General features: G+C 43.3%; 1 protein-coding gene across 2 annotated transcripts in view; it reads right to left on the bottom strand.

Moving 5' to 3' along the window:
• The window catches only part of grid1b (glutamate receptor, ionotropic, delta 1b), a 403,887-nt gene that overhangs the window by 44,161 nt on the left and 340,023 nt on the right, over nt 1-19,703 (bottom strand). For both annotated transcript variants that reach the window (XM_052491320.1, XM_052491326.1), the window contains exons 6-8: nt 14,607-14,780; nt 7,321-7,482; nt 6,338-6,457 (exon numbers count right to left, since the gene is read on the bottom strand). In XM_052491320.1, coding sequence (XP_052347280.1) covers nt 6,338-6,457; nt 7,321-7,482; nt 14,607-14,780 — 456 coding nt within the window. The remainder of the gene's footprint in view (nt 1-6,337; nt 6,458-7,320; nt 7,483-14,606; nt 14,781-19,703) is intronic.

The following is a 19,703-nucleotide window of genomic DNA, read 5'->3' as shown; positions in this document are numbered from 1 at the left end:
GCCAAGTTTTGGTTGCAACAGGTCATTGCTGCAGAAAATGTCATACAGGTTGTCAACATGTTATAAGTTTCGGAGTCACGTGCGGGTATAAATTACTAATAAAGGACAATACGACACACAAATGAGTCTAAATGAGTCAAAAGTTGAGTCATTTACTTAATGAAATGACAGCCTGATGCACTCTCTGTGAATTCAACTTCAATTGTGCTACTTTCCTGTGTCCCGTTCATCCAAGCAGCGGAGGGAAAGTGTACAGACACAGACACAAGACCTAGCTAGGCTACTAAAATGTTGCAGTGTGGCATCAGTTTTTAAAGCTTGATAATGAATAACCAAGGAGAAACAAACATAATACTCTATGTCTGGTCCGCAAATTCATTGTGTTTTTTCAATATGGCCCTTGCGCTGATAGAGTTTGACACCACTGCTATAAAACGCTATGAAATTTTTAAAAATATGAGTCAATAAAGCACTTGATAAGCAGGCTTTGACACTTTCCTCCTAAAAATTCAGCCTTAGGCAATGGCTGACATTTCTCCCAATCATGGAGCATGTCCCTGGTATGTGGGGCGTCGTATGGAGACTTTCACATCTGATAGGCTTCCTCCATTTTAATGATGTCTATCTTCTCCTCAGCGCGCACCAGTGAAAGCAGCATAGAAGGAGAGTGTATCAACAGCAGAATACACTCTACCCAGCAAACCGGCAACATTCCCAGAACATTGTTAAGATTCCCATTAAGTTCCAGTTAGGATGATTACATCCCAAAAACATTCAGAGAGTGTTTTTTATAACAAAATATTTTATTTTCCAATTTAATGTTTTTTTTTATATTCTTGGAATGTTGTCCTAACATTCACTTAAGTCCTGTTGTGCACAACATCTTTATAAACCATCACAGAACATTCCCCAAAAGTTTTCATACATTTTCAGGTAAGGTGATGTACCAGTAATGATTTCCCAGCAAACCAAAATTGGTTCTGTGAAAGTTTCCAGAACATCTGTTAGGTTGCGGCAAAAACTGACCATTCGTGGTGATGATTATAGAATGTTTGTATAAAATGTTCCCAGAACACATTTATTCTGTTCTTTAACGGTTCCCAGAATCTTTCATTAGATTGTGGGAACAGCCTGCTTGGAACATTGTGGGGAAATCACAAAATATGCATTCTCAAAACGTGCTGACATTAAGATAATGTTTGTATTCAGGTGTACAACAAGTGGTGCGACAGGGGAAGCATATAGGAAATTGCAAGCTTCTGCTCTCCTGACTTGGAATACTTGGTCATCAATTGTCCCCCTTTTTACATTCCGTGAGAGTTCTCAGGGATTATCGCCATGGCTGTGTACATCCCGCCCCAAGCCAACGCCAAAAATGCTCTCAAAGATCTTCATTGGACTGTGAACCAACTGGAGGCTGCATACCCAGAGGCAGTGTTCATTGTCGCGGGGGACTTCAACAAAAGTAATTTGAGGGCAGTGCTCCCAAATTATTATCAACATATTAACTGTCCAACTCGCGCAAATTCCACGCTTGCCCACTGCTAAACACCTTTAGACATCGGTATAAGGCCCACTCCCATCCTACTTTCCTCAAATCTGACCCCGACTCCATTTTGCTCCTCCCCGCTTACAAACAAATACTCAAGAGGAAAGTTCCGGTGGTCAGGTCTGTACAGCGCTGGTCCGACCAATCAGACTCCAAGACTGTTTTGAACACATGGACTGGAATATGATCTGGGTCACCTCTGGGATAAAATCAATGACTATGCCAACTCAGTCACCGGATTCATCAAAAAATGCATAGATGACGTGATACCGATGGTGTCTTTCAAAACTTAAAGTACCGTTATTTTAAGTGACTAGATAAACCTTCATTAAATCCATTTATTAAACGTATTAACTGATTAAAAACATGTGGATTGTTGGCAGCCTTGATGGAAACCTGAAGGAGAGAGATACTGCTTATAAACACGGCAAGGTGACCGGGGACAATTGTATGGTTAAGTAGTACAAATACAACCAACGCAGATCGATCAAGATTGCGAAACACAAATATAGGGAGAAAGTGGAGGAGCAAATCAGTGGGTTGGACACGAGGCGTTTGTGGCAGGGGCTTCCAACGATCACGGATTACAAAAAAACTCAGTCACATCGCGGACACCAACGTCACCCTACTGGACGAGCTAAAAACCTTTTTCTAACACTTCAAGTCTAACGACTCTGAGCTGCTGAGGAGAGCCCCTGGGGACAACGAGGGAAACAAGCTTACAGTCCACAAGGAGGATGTATGTAAGTCACTCAAATGTGTTAACCCTCGCAAGGCAGCCGGCCCTAGCCACACCCTCAGAGCATGTACAGACCAGCTAGCTGTTGTATTTTCAGACATCTCTCTCTAGCTCAGGACATTATCCCCATCTGCTTCACGATGTCCATTATCATCCAGTGCCCAAGAAAGGGAAAGTAACTGAACTGAATGGCTACTGACCCGTAGAACTCACTTTAGTCATGATGAAGTGCGTCGAGAGGCTGGTCAAAGACCACATCACCACCTCCTTCCCTGGCACACTAGACCCTCTCCAATTCGCCTACTGCCCGACAGATCCACAGACAACGCACACTGCCCTCAACCACCTGGACAAAAGGAATGCATATGTGGGGATGCTGTTCATCGACTACAGCTTGGCCCTCAATACCATAGTGCCATTTAAGCTCACCACAAAGTTTACAGCCCTGGGACTGAACTCCTGCCTATGCAACTGGCTCCTGGACTTCCTGACGGGCCGCCCCCAGGTGGTGAAGGCAGGCAACATTACCTTCTCCACACTGATCCTCAACACAGGGGTCCAACAAAGGTGCATTCTCAGTCCCATCCTGTACTCCCTGTATACCCACGACTGTGTGGCCTCACACAGGTCCAACTCCATCATTAAGTTCACTGACGACACGACAATTGTAGGCCTGACTACCAGCAACTACGAGATGGCCTACAGGAAGGAGGTAGGCGCACTGATGGCATGGTGCCAGGTTAACAACCTCTCCCTCAACGTCAGTAAAACAAAGAAGCTGATTGTGGATTTCAGGAGGAACCAGGCTGGGCAAGCCCCCATCCTCATCTAAGGGGCCACCGTGAAGATGGTCAAAAATGTCAAGTTCCACAGCATCCACATCGCCGAGGAGCTGAACTAGTCTAACCACACAGACAACGTAAAATCAAATCAAATCAAATGGTATTGGTCACATACACATGGTTAGCAGATGTTAATGCGAGTGTAGCGAAATGCTTGTGCTTCTAGTTCTGACAGTGCAGTGCAGCAATGTGCAGTACCATAATGTGGTGAAGAAGTCAAGAGGCTGAATAAATTTGGCCTGTCCCTCGAGGGCCCTCACAATGTTCTACAGGAGCACCATCAAGAGCATACTGCCGAGTAGTATAGGAGCATCATGGCAAAAAGTGAAAGACTGGCCAGTAGCTTCTACCCCAAACCATCAGGCTGCTGAATAGCCACCACTAGTCAGTATTATTATTTTTGTCTGGTTTTGGGAAATACAGTTTAAGTCCTCATTGTCCGAGACAGAGTCAAGACCAAGTAAATATGTATCCGACATAAAACAGATACACTCAATATGTGGTCTCGAGACTGGACTTGAGTACTATAACCCTGGTTCCAATCAGACTGTTCCCAAAACATACTGAAACATTCTAGAAACTTTTAAAGAACAAACTAAATGTTTTATGGGAAATTTCTTGTAATATCAGGTGAATGTTTTTGCTCCCTAAAAGAAACATTGTAGAATCATCTGCCCAACTGGACAGTTTTTGTGCTTTGTGAACATATCTTTTGTGATGTCCCCACATTGTTCTCAACAGACTGTTCCCACAACCTAATGAAGAATTCTGGGAACATTTAATAATAAATCCTCTTGAAACTAGGAGGCACTATTTTAATTTTATGGAAAAATAACGTTCCCAAAGAAAACAGGATATTTTGTCAGGACAAGATGCTAGAATATGCATGTAATTGACAGCAGATAGAAAACTGTAAAAATATTGTCTGTGAGTATAACAGAACTGATATTGCAGGCGAAAGCCTGAGAAAAATTATTATTTAGAAAGCTCTGTGTTCCTATGTGTCCCTATTGAGCAGTGAATGAGATCAACCAGATTCCCTTTTCTATGGCTTCCCTAATGTGTCTAGTGTCACAATACATAGTTTCAGTCTTTTATTTTGAAAAAGGAGCCTGAACGTCAACATTGCCTCAGTGGTCAGCTGGAGTCTCTCAGAGTGTTTTGTGCATAAGGGACAAATTCGGCCATTGTTTCTCTCTTTCCTACTAAGAAGCCACCTGTCCCGGTTGATATATTATCGAATATATATTTGAAAAACGTTGTTGTCGTGACCGCAATCTCCGGTCAAATTCTCAGCCAAACGTGAAGAACTAATGGAGTTATTTCAGCTACAAAAAATAATATTTTGGGACAAAAGGAACATTTGCTATCTAAATGGGAATCTTGTGAGTGAAAACATCCGAAGCTCATCAAAGGTAAAAGATTTAATTTGATTACTTTTCTGATTTTCGTGACCAGGTTGCCTGCTGCGAGCTAGGCATAATGCTATGCTAGGCTATCGATAAACTTACACAAATGCTTGTCTTGCTTTGGCTGTAAAGCATATTTTCAAAATCTGAGATGACAGGGTGATTAACAAAAGGCTAAGCTGTGTTTCAATACATGTCACTTGTGATTTCATGAATATGAATATTTTCTAGTAATATTTACGTCTGTTGCGTTATGTATGCACACATGACTGACTGTAAGTCGCTTTGGATAAAAGCGTCTGCTAAATGGCATATATTAATATATTATTAATTAATTAATTATGCTAATTAGTGTCAGTTGATGACAACGCTCCCGGATCCGGGATGGGTAGTTACAAGAGGTTTTAAAGAACAGATTAAATGTGTTCTAGGAATGTTCTTGAGTCATCAGACAAATGTTTTATACAAAAATTCTATAATCATCACCACGACTGGACAGTTTTTGTGTTATAAGAACATTTCCTGCAACCTAACGATAGTTCTGGGAACTTTCACAGAAACCAATTTTGGTTTGCTGGGTAGTCAGTGAGGAGAAACAGAGCTGGTCTCTTCCCTATGGGACAGAGGAGTACACAGTGTCCCGTAATAGTCTTTTGAATAGATCTACTGAAGGAACCAAATAGGGCGCCGGTGGAAGGTAATGCCCAATATGGGAAATATAGAGTATTATATGATGCAACAGCATACAGTGTGTGTTGCCATGGCCACATACAGAGCTTTGTTGACAGTGGCCCTGTAGCTGCTTGTCCTACAGTCGTTATTACAGGATGCTTGGCATGTTCTCCCTCAGCCACTACTGACTGGTGTTTGATCAGGCCACTCATGTTAGGGTGCAGGAAATTATAGGCTGGCAAAAGCACTACATTAGCTGATATAATGTGTGATTGAAATACAGTAATAGCTTAGCGGTATAGTAGCATGTTATTGTATGGTAGCCTCATAGAAATAGAAGTCATTCATATCTAATTTCTATGGGTAGCCTACTCATTTTGAGTATTTATGTCTTAAGATGTCGTGCTGATGCACTTTACAGTCATTCATGTCATTCATGTCCTTCATGTTGTTTATGTCATTCATGTCATTCATGTCCTATGGTGTTTTCTACTAATGGTTTCTTCTAATGGTCTCATGCCTTCAACACAAATGCATACTAAACCAATGAACTAGTTGGTTGTTATTTCCAGTATGTTCCTGTTGAATATAACACCCTGTATGTGTTTCACTAGGACATATTCATGAAAATGAATAGTTAAGAAAAACACATCTCAGCACTTGACAGTTAGCATTACAGAATACAGGGAATTTAGGTAATGTCGGTTGACCTTGTTTTTTCATATATCAATAAATAACCTAGCTAGATATTGTAGAGTATATGACATTTCTCAGTACAATTTAAACAGATAACTGACAGTATTCTGGCAGGTTCTCGTGTATGCTTTGCCTCAAGGACTGTAGTATGTTCCACAGGGTGGTTTCCACACTCTGATTTCTGTGTGCTAAGAAACCCACCCCAAGACACCTCAGAAATTGCTGCCAGCAATTTATGGGCCATAACCTCCACTGTTTTAAAGAAAAAGTTTACTGACTATCTCGTCGAGGCTTGCTGTGCTGCAATACCACTGGGTAGTGCCACAGAGGTCGTAGCTTCAGAACTGTAAACTCAAAAACATCTATCAGACTTACAGCCATCTTGAGACAAAGGAGGAGTGACCACCACCAGCAGAATCATCATACTCACCCTTTTCACGTCTTTTCCAAACGTCTCACTGAAGCTGGTGCCCAGTATTTCAAACTGGACGTGAGAATTGGATCCGTTCGCTTTGAAATCCATCGTTCCTGTAAGGCCTGTGATATGTCCCTGTGATGGGAGGGAGATAGAAAGAGAGAGAGAGAATATAGGATGAATTTCATAGAAAGAGTGAGATCTCACAGAACCACGACAAGACCACCTGTCCAGTTCCAAGCCCTTTAGTATCAAGACCATAACGAAACTGCGTTCCCAAAGCCAGTTTAATATTGTGGTTGAATCAGTTTGAACCTGTGACACTGCGATAGGGACAGGCCGAGATCTCTGAGACAAAGATATCTATCCCATGTCCCACCAGGGATAGATTAGACTCTAACCACAGCTCTCTGTGGCTCATAGAACGTTAAATGAGCATGAAATTGAAGTGCGCGCACACACACACACACACACACACACACACACACACACACACACACACACACACACACACACACACACACACACACACACACACACACACACACACACACACACACACACACACACACACACACACACACACACCTGCCAATACTGCTCTAAAGACATCATTGGGAAAATGGACCCCAAAACCCATAAGCGCCACTGCAGAGGAGATCTAGTACGTAGCTCCTTTTAGTGCTGAAGATATTACGTCTGGAGAATGGCAGTAGAATGGGAACCATCTTCATCTCCCACAGCTGAGCATCTCCAGTTGTAACGCAAGAGTGAATTAGATTCAAGGACTGTTTCTTTTACTCTTTTCTGCTTCTGACTTTATTCAAGGCCTTGTGCCCTTCTGCTTTAGAAAAACACTGGATTCACAACCTATGTTCCTTAAAAAACATTTCAAGTATTCAGCATGATGAACAATAAATAAAATATATCTCTGTTTCACTGCAATGACTAGGAAAATCAGACAAAGGTTCATATTCACGTTCTGAACTAAAGTTTACCATCTGGATGTTCTCCAGCATGGACCAGCCTCCATTCCAAGGCTTGGTGGACTTCTTGATGCAGTTCAGACTGGCCATGCTGTGCCACTTCCTGTCCACCAACTTCCTCTGGAAGGCGTTAGCCAGTGCCAGCACACTATCATACAGGTACAAGTTGGACACCTGGAATACAGAGGAAGGAGGTGGGAGAAAACACCATATAATTAGACATTGGACCCTAGAATGGGCATTAGCATCCTAGTAACGGGCCTCACAATCGTCCATCTTGGTCAAGAAAATGTCCATTCTAGAAACTGATTACATACAGTATCGTGAAATGTTCTATCAAACAATACATTTCTAAGATCTCTGTTGGAAACACAGACTACAGTGATTGGAGACTACAGAAACCAGTTAAACATGATTAGATCATTGTTGATGCACAACAGTAAAATTTAAGCTGCACCATAATGGTTGATGTGTTTGATAGGACCATGATTTCCAATGGGTATTGTCTCTTTGTGTGTCATGACGACATGGAAAACTACTGCAAAATACACATGCATGCACACTCACACACACACCCCCGTCTACCACACTCCCCTATCAAAGTGACACACAGCATGACAGCCCCCTTGAGCAGATGTGAGTGCAGTACCAGAGTCGAACCAGAGCCATGGAGCAGAAACGAAATGCACAGTGACAAATAAACAGCGGAGCAGTCCAACTGTTTCAGCTATGAAGGACGCAGGACATCACACTGGGCTGGGATAATGCCATAACCTGCACCTGACAATTCATGCCATCTCCATTCTCCAGCATGTTAGAATTACAACATCAAGCGATACCGAGCTGCATCTGCATTATAATGCTATAGGCTACCTCATACATCCAACCCTCATCATGATATGCTTGTGATAACACACATATCTGTTGTAATTATTATTCCTTTTGTCATTTTAGAGTGTGAACCCACAATCAGGACCAGGCCCGTAATGTGCAGGCCTACTAGAGGCTTGTAATTCACACAGTAAAGCAGTCTGCACTAGTTTGTGGCCAGATAAGAAGCCTCAAGAACAGCTATGAGCCAGGCTGGGCTTGGCTAACTGAGTCCAGGCAGGGCTAACTGAGGCTGGACTAAGACTGGGTAGTCTGGAAAACCCGACCCTAGGTCAAAGGATGTCTGGTTTGAATGATGGACTCTTTAGGCATAGAGGAACTACGTCACTGCCTTCATCGATAACAAAAAACTCCCAACAAATTACGAACCAAAGTTTGCAGGCAAAACCTTAGCAGTGGTTAATATGATGCAAAATGCAGCTTCATGCAAAATGCTTCATACGGGGATGATTTCTGTATTTTGAAGGGTACATAAAGTAATGGCGTAGACACTGATGTAGTTCCCCTATGACAAAAGAGTCCATCATTCAAACCAGACCCGAGTCACTGCGTTTGCCTAGGGTCAGGTTTATGAGACTAAGGCTGAGCTGGGCTAACTAAGTCTAGGCAGGGCTAAGGCTGGGCCGTTGATAGTCCATCTGCCTGGGTAGTGTGTAGCTGAAGAACTGGGAGAGTGACACTGGCTACAACGTCCCCATCACTCCCAACTCCCACGACCTAAATCTCTCCATCAGTGAAACGTAGAGACGGCAAGAAAAGCAACAAATAAAATAAAATGTTATTTGTCACATGCGCCAAATACAACAAGTGTAGACCTTACCATGAAATGCTTACTGACAAGTGCTTATCCAACAATGCAGTTCTTTTTAAGTAAACAAGAAAAAATAAATATATTCAGTAACAGTCAAAAGTTACTCATTCAACGGTTTTTCTTTATTTTTTTAAACTATTTTCTACATTGTAAAATAATAGTGAAGACATCAAAACTATGAAATAACACATATGAAATCATGTAAGAACCAAAGAAATGTTAAACAAATCAGAATATATTTAGTATTTTTGTTTCCACCCGTTGCCTTGATGGCAGCTTTTACACTCTTGGCATTCTCTCAACCAGCTTCACCTGGAATGCTTTTCCAACAGTCTTGAAGGAGTTCCCACATATGCTGAGCACTTGTTGGCTGATTTTTCTTCACCCTGTGGTCCGACTCATCCCAAACCATCTCAAATAGGTTGAGGTCAGGTGATTGTGGAGGCCAGGTCATCTGATGCAGCACTCCATCACTATCCTTATTGGTCAAATAGCCCTTACACAGCCTGGAGGTGTGATGGGCCATTGTCCTGTTAAAAAAACAAATGATTCTCCCGCTAAGTGCGAACCAGATGGGATCGTGTGTAGCTGCAGAATGATGTGTTAGCAATTCTCATTAAGTTTGCCTTGAATTCTAAAAAAAAAAAATTGACAGTGTTACCGGCAAAGCACCCCCACACCATCACACTTCCTCCTCCATGCTTCACGGTGGGAACAACACATGCAGAGATCATCCGGTCACCTACTCTGTGTCTCACAAAGACATGGTGGTTGGAACCAAAAATCTCCAATTTGGACTCAACAGACCAAAGGACAGATTTCGACCAGTCTAATGTCCATTGCTTGTGTTTCTTGGCCCAAGCTAGTCTCTTCTTCTTAATGGTGCCCTTTAGTAGTGGTTTCTTTGCAGAAAATTGACCATGAAGGCCTGATTCACGCAGTCTCCTCTGAACAGTTGATGCTGAGATGTGTCTGTTACTTGAACTCTATGAAGCATGTATTTTATGCTGCAATTTCTGAGGGTGGTAACTCTAATGAACTTATCCTCTGCAGCAGAGGTAACTTTGGGTCTTCCTTTCCTGTGGCGGTCCTCATGAGAGCGAGTTTCATCATAGCGCTTTATGGTTTTTGCGACTGCACTTGAAGAAAGACATTTTCCAGATTGACTGACCTTCATATCTTAAAGTAATGATGGACTGTCATTTCTCTTTGCTTATTGAGCTGTTCATGCCATAATACGGACTTGGTCTTTTACCAAATAGGTCTGTCTTCTGTATACCATCCCTACCTTGTCACAATACAACTGATTGGCTCAAATGCATTAAGAAGGAAATAAATTCCACAAATGAACTTTAAACAAGTCACACCAGTTAATTGAAATACATTCCAGGTGACTACCTCAAGAAGCTGGTTGAGAGAATGCCAAGAGTGTGCAAAGCTGTCATCAAGGTAAAGGGTGGCTACTTTGAAGATTCTCAAATACAAAATACATTTGGATTTGATAAACACTTTTTTGCTTACGACATGATTCCCGTATGTGGTATTTCATAGTGTTGATGTCTTTACTATTCTTGTAGAAAATTAAAAAAATAAAAAACAACCCTTGAAAGAGTAGATGTGTCCAAACGTTTGACTGACACTATATATAATAAAATAATAAAATTAAGTAAGCTAAAGTGAAAAAAATTTAAGAAATAAAATAACAATAACGACGCTATAAACATACAGGGGGTACCGGTACCGAGTCAATGTGTAGGGAAATAGGTTCATCGAGGTAATTCAGGTATAATATGTACATGTAGGTAGGGGTAAAGTGACTATACATAGATAATAAACAGCGAGAATCAGCAACGTAAAAAAGGGGGTGAATGTAAATAGTCCGGATAGCTGTTTAGCAGTCTTGCGGCTTGGGGGTATAAGGTGTAAGGAGCCTTTTGGACTTAGACTTGGCGCTCTGGTACTGCTTGCCGTGCGGGAGTAGAGGGAACAGTCTATGACCAGGGTGGCGGAAGGCCCAATTTTTAGGACCATCCTCTGATACCGCCTGGTATAGAGGTCCTGGATGGCAGGAAGCTTGGCAACAGTGATGTACTGGGCCGGATTTACTAACCTCTGTAGCGCCTTGCGGTCAGATGCCGAGCAGTTGCGAGGCCAAGCAATGATGCAACCAGACAGGATGCTCTTGCAGCTTAGAACTTTTTGAGGATGTGAGGACCCATGCCAAATCTTTTCAGTCTCCTGAGGGGGAATAGGCTTTGTCGTGCTCTCTTCACGACTGTCTTGGTGTGTTTGGAGCATGATAGTTTGTTAGTGATGTGGACACCAAGGAACTTGAAGATCTTGACCCGCTCCATTACAGCCCGGTTGATGTGAATGGGGGCGTGCTTGACCCTCCTTTTCTTGTAGTCCACGATCATCTCCTTTGTCTTGATCACGTTGAGGGAGAGGTTGTTGTCGTGGCACCACAATGCCAGGTTTCTGACCTCCTCCTTATAGGCTGTCTCATCATTGTCTGTGATGAGGCTTACCACTGTTGTGTCATTGACAAACTTACTGATGGAGTTGTATTTATGTGTGACCATGCAGTCATGGGTGAACAGGGAGTACAGGAGGGGACTAACCACGCACCCCTGAGGGGCCCCTGTGATGAGGATCAGCGTGGCAGATGTGTTGTTGTCTACCCTTACCACCTGGTGGCATCCCATCAGGAAGTTCAGGATCAATTTGCAGGGGGAGGTGTTTAGTCCCAGTGTTTTAACTCAGTGATGAGCTGTGAGGGCACTACGGTGTTGAAAGCTGAGCTATAGTCAATGAACAGCATTCTCACATAGGGGATTCCTTTTGTTTGTCCAGGTGGAAAAGGGCAGTATGGAGTGCAATAGAGATTGCATCATCTGTGGATCTGTTGGGGCGGTGTACGAATTGGAGTGGGTCTAGAGTTTCTGGGATGATGGTGTTGGTGTGAGTCATGACGAGCCTTTCAATGCACTTCATGGCTACAGACGTGAGTGCTATGGGTGGTAGTCATTTAGGTCGTTACCTTAGCGTTCTTGGGCACAGGGACTGTGGTGGCCTACTTGAAACGTGAGTATCACAGACTCAGTCAGGGAGAGGTTAAAAATGCTCTGAGTAAGATAATCTGTTGGGCACTGCAGTCTTGTGAAGGTTGAGCTGTTTAAAGGTCTTATTCACATCGTCTACTGAGAGCGTAATCACACAGTCGTCCATAACAGCTTGTGTGCTCATGCATTGTTCAGTGTTGCTTGCCTCGAAGCTAGCATAGAAGCATTTAGCTCATCTGGTAGGCTTAAGTCACTGGGCAGCTTGCTACTAGGTTTCCATTTGTAGTTCATAAAAGTTAGCAAGCACTACCACATCCGGCGAGCGTCAGAGCCGGTGTAGTAGGATTCAGTCTTAGTCCTGTATTGATGCTTTGCCTGTTTGAATATTCTTCAGAGGGCATTGCGGGATTTCTTATAATCGGCCAGATTAGTGTCCAGCTCCCTAAAAGCGGCAGCCCTTTATCTCAGTGCAGATGTTGCCTGTACTACATGGCTTCTGGTTGGGATATGTACGTACGGTCTCTGTAGGGACGACGTCATCGATGCACTTATTGATGAAGCCGGTGACTGATGTGGTATACTCCTCAAAATCCATCGGATGAATCCCAAAACATATTCCAGTCTGTGCTAGCAAAACATTCCTGTTGCTTAGCATCCACATCATCTGACCACTTCCATGTTGAGCGAGTCACTGGTACTTCCTGGTTGAGTTTTTGCTTGTAATCAGGAATCAGGAGGATAGAATTGTGATCAGATTTGCCAAATGGAGGGCGAGGGAGAGCTTTGTACGCATCTCTGTGTGTGGAGTAAAGGTGGTCTTCTTTTCCTTTGGTTCCTTTGACATGCTGGTCGAAATGAGGTAAAACGGATTCACGTTTTCCTGCATTAAAGTCGCGGGCCACTAGGAGTGCCACTTCTGGATGAGCATTCAACAACAACAACAACAACTCTGCATGTTTACTCCCTTATCACTTCTGTCCTCTCCTCTGCCTTGTTGTTAGTTGTGTCCTTTCCTGTTTCTGTGTTTTGATGATAACCTTCTTATTACTTCACTATCACAACATGTTCAACCAGAGATCAACAACAAGTTACCCCGTTAGAAGTCTCCATCGAGAGTTCTGTGATCGGCTATCTCAGTCACGCTCATCCCACCCATAGAAGTGGAGTGAATCAATATATTATGGAGGTGATTTGCTGTGTGCCAGTATACCGACAGAGTGAAGAAATGCATATGGCTAATTTGTTAATACATGGATAATTTACAGCTTTCCAGGGTGTGAGAACGAGATACAGTAGTGATAAAAGTGCAAATTCAGCGACAGACTGCTGATGGGGTTTCGCCGGCACCATGAACCAGCATTTTCCTTGTCATGAGGGTGATTTAACATCAAAGAGTGTTTAACCCTCTTTTGCATTAATTATTGAGATAAGAGCCCCTGGAGGATTTGGGCCATCTGTTAACGGTTAGCGATAGCGAGAGTTCAGGTGGGTTCAAGGAGGTTTTCAGTCAGAGACACCTCTGGTTACATAAAGGTGGAACAGAGGGGAGGGATGTCAGAGAGCAGCATCCATGTGATCTCGTTGAGTGGTTTGACTGAGAATGTCTAGCTGCTATCTAGCTGCCATATCACAGAGGTATCTTTGATAACTTTGTCATCATATAGTACTTGTGTTGCTTCCTCTACTGTTACTATTAAGGGGTAACATACTCTTGTCATAAACTGCAGGCAGTGATTAAACAGTGTTTACTCCAAGTTTACGAGAATCTCAGATAATTATTTGTTGTATTCTTAGCAATAAAGTGTAGGTTGCTTGGATGAGTAAACCGAAATAACTCAAATGAATGGTAAGTTCAGTCTGAAATAGTGTTAGGAGACTCAGGGGACTGAAAGCAAAACAACTAATGAGTCAATAGGAATCACAGGTCTAACTTCTCTCTAGCATCCTGGTCCTCTCAACCATAGAAATATAATCTCTAGAATTGGAATCCCCATTCAATGAGTCTAAGTCCCTTCTAGTGATTATATATCTATGCTCTCAACCAACTCTTCCTTATCTGTCCTACAGGCCTCCAAAAGCTATCACTGTATCCCGCCACATGTCAATGGCACAGCCTTGTGGAACATCTCATCATCCATTATCACTCAATGGGAGATACATTTTAGGTGCTGTTGACCTTTAGAGGCCCACAGGTCACATGCTCAGTGATACTGTAAACAGACATTCTGGGGCTGTCCCTGACGTGACAAGTGATAGGAGTCACTGACCTAACCCCCAGAGGCAGCATCAGATAACAGCAAAAGTAGACATGGCTACAGCGCTAACATTTCTTCGAAATACATAATTGTTGTTTCTTGTGTATTTGTTATGATCGACCTTGAAGATATTAGTAAAGAGCAAATGTAATTTGGGTCTGAATATGATATGTGGGGACTGACAAGGTGGTCAGGTCAGGTTACAGGGCCAGGAAAGATGCTTGACCCTAGGGATATAAGACCACTGGCCTTGATGTGAAGGCCCCCTGTTGAACTGACCTCAAGTGACTGTAAGTATCCTTCCTGGGGGTCACAGAGTAAGGAGGAGATGCGGTGGTTGTTCCTCATGCAGCGCACGCTGCTGTCCCTCCACAGCGGGAAGATCTGACGAATCACTGTCATCCGCCCCAATGCACTGTGGGCCAGCTCCATGATCTCAGTGTCACTGATCTCCTACAGACAGAAGGGGAAAGAAGGGAAGAGGAGGGGAGAGAAGGGGAGAGGAGTTGAGAGAGGGGGAGAGAAGGGGAGAAGAAGAGAAGGGGAGAGGGGTAGATGAGGGGAGAGGGGAAGAGAAGGAGAGACAAGAGGAAAGGAGGGGAGAGGGGGAGAGAAGAGGAGAAGGAGAGACACGAGGAAAGGAGGGGAGAGAAGGGGAGACATGTTACAGCATAAAAAAAGGTGAAACAAAAACTGTCCTGCCTGTTACTACAGACTACCAACTATGACAAGGTGGACAGAGTCCCTGTGTACGGTGACCATATTAAGAAATCTCTCCGATGAGTATGAATATGGATGCTTTGCTGCGTGGTGAAAGAGCTTCTTCCTTCGCAACCTATTTCCTTGGGTCTGCTTGCAGTTTATATCATAGTGCTCACTCAGCCTGCAGGCAAACTCTGAGCTCCTGCCTGGGAGACCCACCCGGTCCAAGGCCCCATCACCTCACCTGCCGCATCCACCCCCTGGATGTGTGCTAGTCAGCCACTGCAAGCCCCTGGCCCCTGGCCCCCGGCTCCCTGCTCACCCCACCACCACAGCTGTTGGCTTGTCTTCTCAGACTTTGTTTGTTTTTATCGTATTTTCTGCTGGCTTGGGCTTCCCTTAGCCCTGTGGGACTGGGAAATGAACCCAGGCGGGCTTGCACAATTCCAGTCTGCACTTTGCCTGACATGGCATGTCCATACTCCTAATTCCTGACACTGTCAGGCACACCTCAACGGCGGTTTCCTGGATACAGATTAAGCCTAAAAAGCAAACTTAATGGTGAATCTCAATTTGAAAAGTATTTTTGGGGCTTAATCTGTATCCCGGGATACCACCCCATTTTTGTCTGAAGCAGCAGGGAAGCCTATGGTTCTGTATCACTTCCACGTCAATCAGAGAGAGGATTCTCGCATGACATGATAATAATAACAGACACATCTGGTACTGACCATTTGGCAGTGATGCATGGTTAATATAACGTGATATGGAGGAAATAAATGCTGGTCACAGCTTTAAAAAATAATATCTCATCACAAAACTCTGAGCTGACAAATTATTCAATGGCAGATGCTCTGATAAAAATAATAAATTGAAGCAGTGTGGGTAATGTTTTACTCATCATCACGTTGGTATTTTGTCCATATATATAAAGATGCCAAAGTTTTACACACAGATTTTTTGTTAAATCTGAAGACATTATTTTTTGGTTGTAGTTTTCACCCTGTCATAGGTAATAGGGTAGACGGTGTACAGTATGCAACATTTGCTTTCATAGGATAACCAGAGGCAAAGTCATTAATACATTAATGAGCTACATTGGGTGATTGGTTAAGCCTTTTTGGGTGTGTGACATCACACAGATTTTTCCTTTACACAAACTGCCTGTTGCTTGACATGAGCAAGTTTGCCCAAATGTATCAAATCCACAATTAGTTGGCTAGTAGTGGCTACTGCCTTTGGTGTTCTAGCTAGCTACATTTCAGTAATTTAGCTAGCCTCCTAAATGCAGTGGTCAGTGGATAAACTACAGTAAATATGAGTTGAACATATTTGTCTGAAAACAAATTAGTCACCAGTTATTGTTGTCCATGGTGTTGTCATGTCTAACCAGTGGGCTCCTGAGTCTAGCTAGCTGAGTTGTTTGGCATCCACGATTAGCTAACTGTGGTAGTTAGCAATTGGGGTTACTGCTTGGCCAATGTGAGCCAGCATGCTAGCTAGCTACTTTTCAGTCAGTGGATATCCTTCTAAATGCGGTGATCACTGGATAAACTAGCTATGAGTTTAACATATTTCGGTGAAAACAAACTAGTAGCCAGATGTTGTTGCCCATGGTTGAATAATATGTAACCAGCTGGCTCCTGAAACCTATGTGACATGTCTAGTATTGTATATGCCTGGTCCCGAGTCCAGGCGCAGTTTGGCTAATGTTAGCTAGCTAGCATTGCTAGCTGAGCTTTTATAGAAAACGGCTAAGATGATTCAAACTCTGTGGCTAGCTAACAAGCCCTTCTCGGCAACAATGTTATTCAACAATATTATTGGGGTACGGTACAATTAGATGTATTTTAATTTGAAAGTAACTGTCATGGAAGGTGGGAGTTAGTACTGGTTTTAGGGTTGTCACTAGTTACCACAGACAAAGGCAAGTTTTAGATCCAAGGGAGAGATACTTTTGAGGAGATAGGACACTCCATTGGAAATGAACGGCCATTGTGAATTTTGCCCATGCATCATCAATGAGCCGCATGGTGCTTTCTGGGCGATTCTGGGACAAGGAGAGCTTTCCTTCAAGGATTGATTGGGAGTCAATTGGAAGTTAGCTCAAAAACACAAAATTAGTATGAATTTCGTTACAGAAGTTCGTTACAGGAAGTACAAGATCTATCACAAGAGATGTGTGATAATTAACTTGTTCTATGTAATATCGTATAGCTTTGGAATCGTGGCGTTACATACACTACATGACCAAAGGTATGTGGACACATGCTCGTTGAACATCTCATTCCAAAATCATGGGAAGGCTTTCCACTAGATGTTGGAACATTGCTGAGGGGACTTGCTTCAATTCAGCCACAAGACCATTAGTGAGGTCTGATATTTGGCGATTAGGCCTGGCTCGCAGTCGGCGTTCCAATTCCCAAAGGTTTTCGATAGGGTTAAGGTCCGGGCTCTGTGCAGGCCAGTAAAGTTCTTCCACACCGGTCTCGGCAAACAACTTCTGTGTGGACCTCGCTTTGTGCATGGGGGAATTTTCATGCTGAAACAGGAAAGGGCTTTCCCCAAAATGTTGCCACAAAGTTGGATGCACTGACTAGTCTAGAATGTCATTGTATGCCTTGGCGTTAAGATTTCCATTCAATCAAACTAAGGGGCCTAGACCAAACCAATAAAAGCAACCCCAGGCCATTATTCCTCATCCACCAAACTTTACAGTTGGCACTATGCATTGGGGCAAGTAACGTTCTCTTGGCATCCGTCAAACCCAGATTCCTCCAAATGGTGAAGAGTGATTCATCACTCAAGGGAACGTGTTTCCACTGTTCCAGAGGCCAATGTCGGCAAGCTTTACATCACTTCAGAGTCTTGGCATTGTGCATGGTGATCTTAGGCTTGTGTGCGGCTGCTCGGCCATGGAAGCCCCTTTCATTAAGCTCCAGACAAACAATTATTGTGCTGATGTTGCTTCCAGAGGCCGTTTGGAACTCAAATCAAATCAAATCAAATGTTATTGGTCACATGTGTTTAGCAGATATTATTGCGGGTGTAGTGAAATGCTCGTTAGTGAGTGTTGCAACCAAAAACATTTTTTTACATGCTAGAAGCTTCAGCACTTGGCGGTTCTGTTCTGTGAGCTTGTGTGGTCTACCACTTTGCGGCTGAGCACTTACAGTTGATGGGGGCAGTTCTAGCAGGGCAGAAATTTGACAAACTGACTTGTTGGAAAGTTGGCATCCTACGACGGTGCCATGCTGAAAGTCACTGAGCTCTTCAGTAAAGGCATTCTACTGCCAATTTTTGTCTATGGAGAATGCATGTATGTGTGCTTGATTTTATACACTAGTCAGCAATGGGTATGGCTGAAATAGCCATATTGTTGAATAAATATGGCCAATGTCCATGTTGAAAGTCACTGAGCTCTTCAGTAAAGGCATTCTACTGCCAATTTTTGTCAATTGAGAATGCATGTATGTGTGCTTAAATTTATACACTAGTCAGCAACGGGTGTGGCTAAAATAGCCATATTTTTGTATATACTCTATAGTGTACGTTAAAAGAAAATAGGAACGTTTCTTGACTAATGCCGCGTTCACGTGCTAGTTGGAACTAGGAAACTCGACAATGTCAGACTTGCTAACTGGTTGTAATTATACACGTGCCGCTTTCAACCAGTTAGCTTGTCAAAAATGTGGGAGTTTGTTAATCCTAGCACGTGAACACGGCACATACCCTGACTTGGAGAAGTGTGATGATTAGCTTAGCAACCGCATGATGCAGCATGACAACTTGAACACATTTGGTTGACAGTCTACTGGGTGATGTTCCCTCCGTTCATTACCCATTGGGATTCCTATCTCTTACTTTCTCTAATATCTCTGTCCGAGGGGAGAGAAATTGTCCGCCATTGTTTTGTGTTTTGCTAGGGGCTCGAAGTGATGACCCCAATAAGGATCAACCAGTCACCCGATGGATAACAATGACTTTGCCTCCGTCTATCCCCCAAAGAAAAGTTTACGTATAGCAGCACAGTACAGAGCATCCTACTGGATGTGTCAACTGTGAACATCTTTTTCCCATTAAATTGAATTGTTTCTTTCCCACATCAGTGCAGATCTGGGCGGGCTGGGGGTTAGTGTTAGCACTCTCTTCTCCTGGCCTCACATGCCCCTCCTGATTTCACACTCCGATGTGTCCAACATCTTCAGGTGCTGTACAGGCTGGGCCTCTATCCTGCCGACCCCCAGGACAGACCATCTGGTCATCCAACAGTCCCGAAGATTGGAGCCGACCTACTCTAGAATCTCAAGCTCCAGACAGGAGTGTGGCCCAGGAGATGGATGATGGAGATAGACTATGGACTTATAACAGAATGATATTTTTTAATGGAGCACACAACTGTTTAACCCCTGGCCCGGTCTTCCATAAAGACTCATGTTTATGTAGACAGAGTAGTGTTGATCTTGGCCTGGGCCTCTAAACTCTCTGTATCAGATTAATAATTAAGGTGAAGCTACAGCAGTGTTCAGGAGGATCTGTCTGATAAAACAACACAAAGGTTAGAGTGTACCAGCTAGGAAAAGCTAGCTACATACTGTAGGGTGAGAGTGTACCAGCGAGGAAAAGCTAGCTACATACTGTAGGGTGAGAGTGTACCAGCGAGGAAAAGCTAGC

This window comes from Oncorhynchus keta, chromosome 3 (genome assembly GCF_023373465.1).
Source record: "Oncorhynchus keta strain PuntledgeMale-10-30-2019 chromosome 3, Oket_V2, whole genome shotgun sequence".
In the NCBI taxonomy this organism is placed as follows: Eukaryota; Metazoa; Chordata; class Actinopteri; order Salmoniformes; family Salmonidae; genus Oncorhynchus; species Oncorhynchus keta.
Note: the sequence above shows the minus strand (reverse complement) of the source record. Positions and strands in the feature narration are given on the sequence as shown.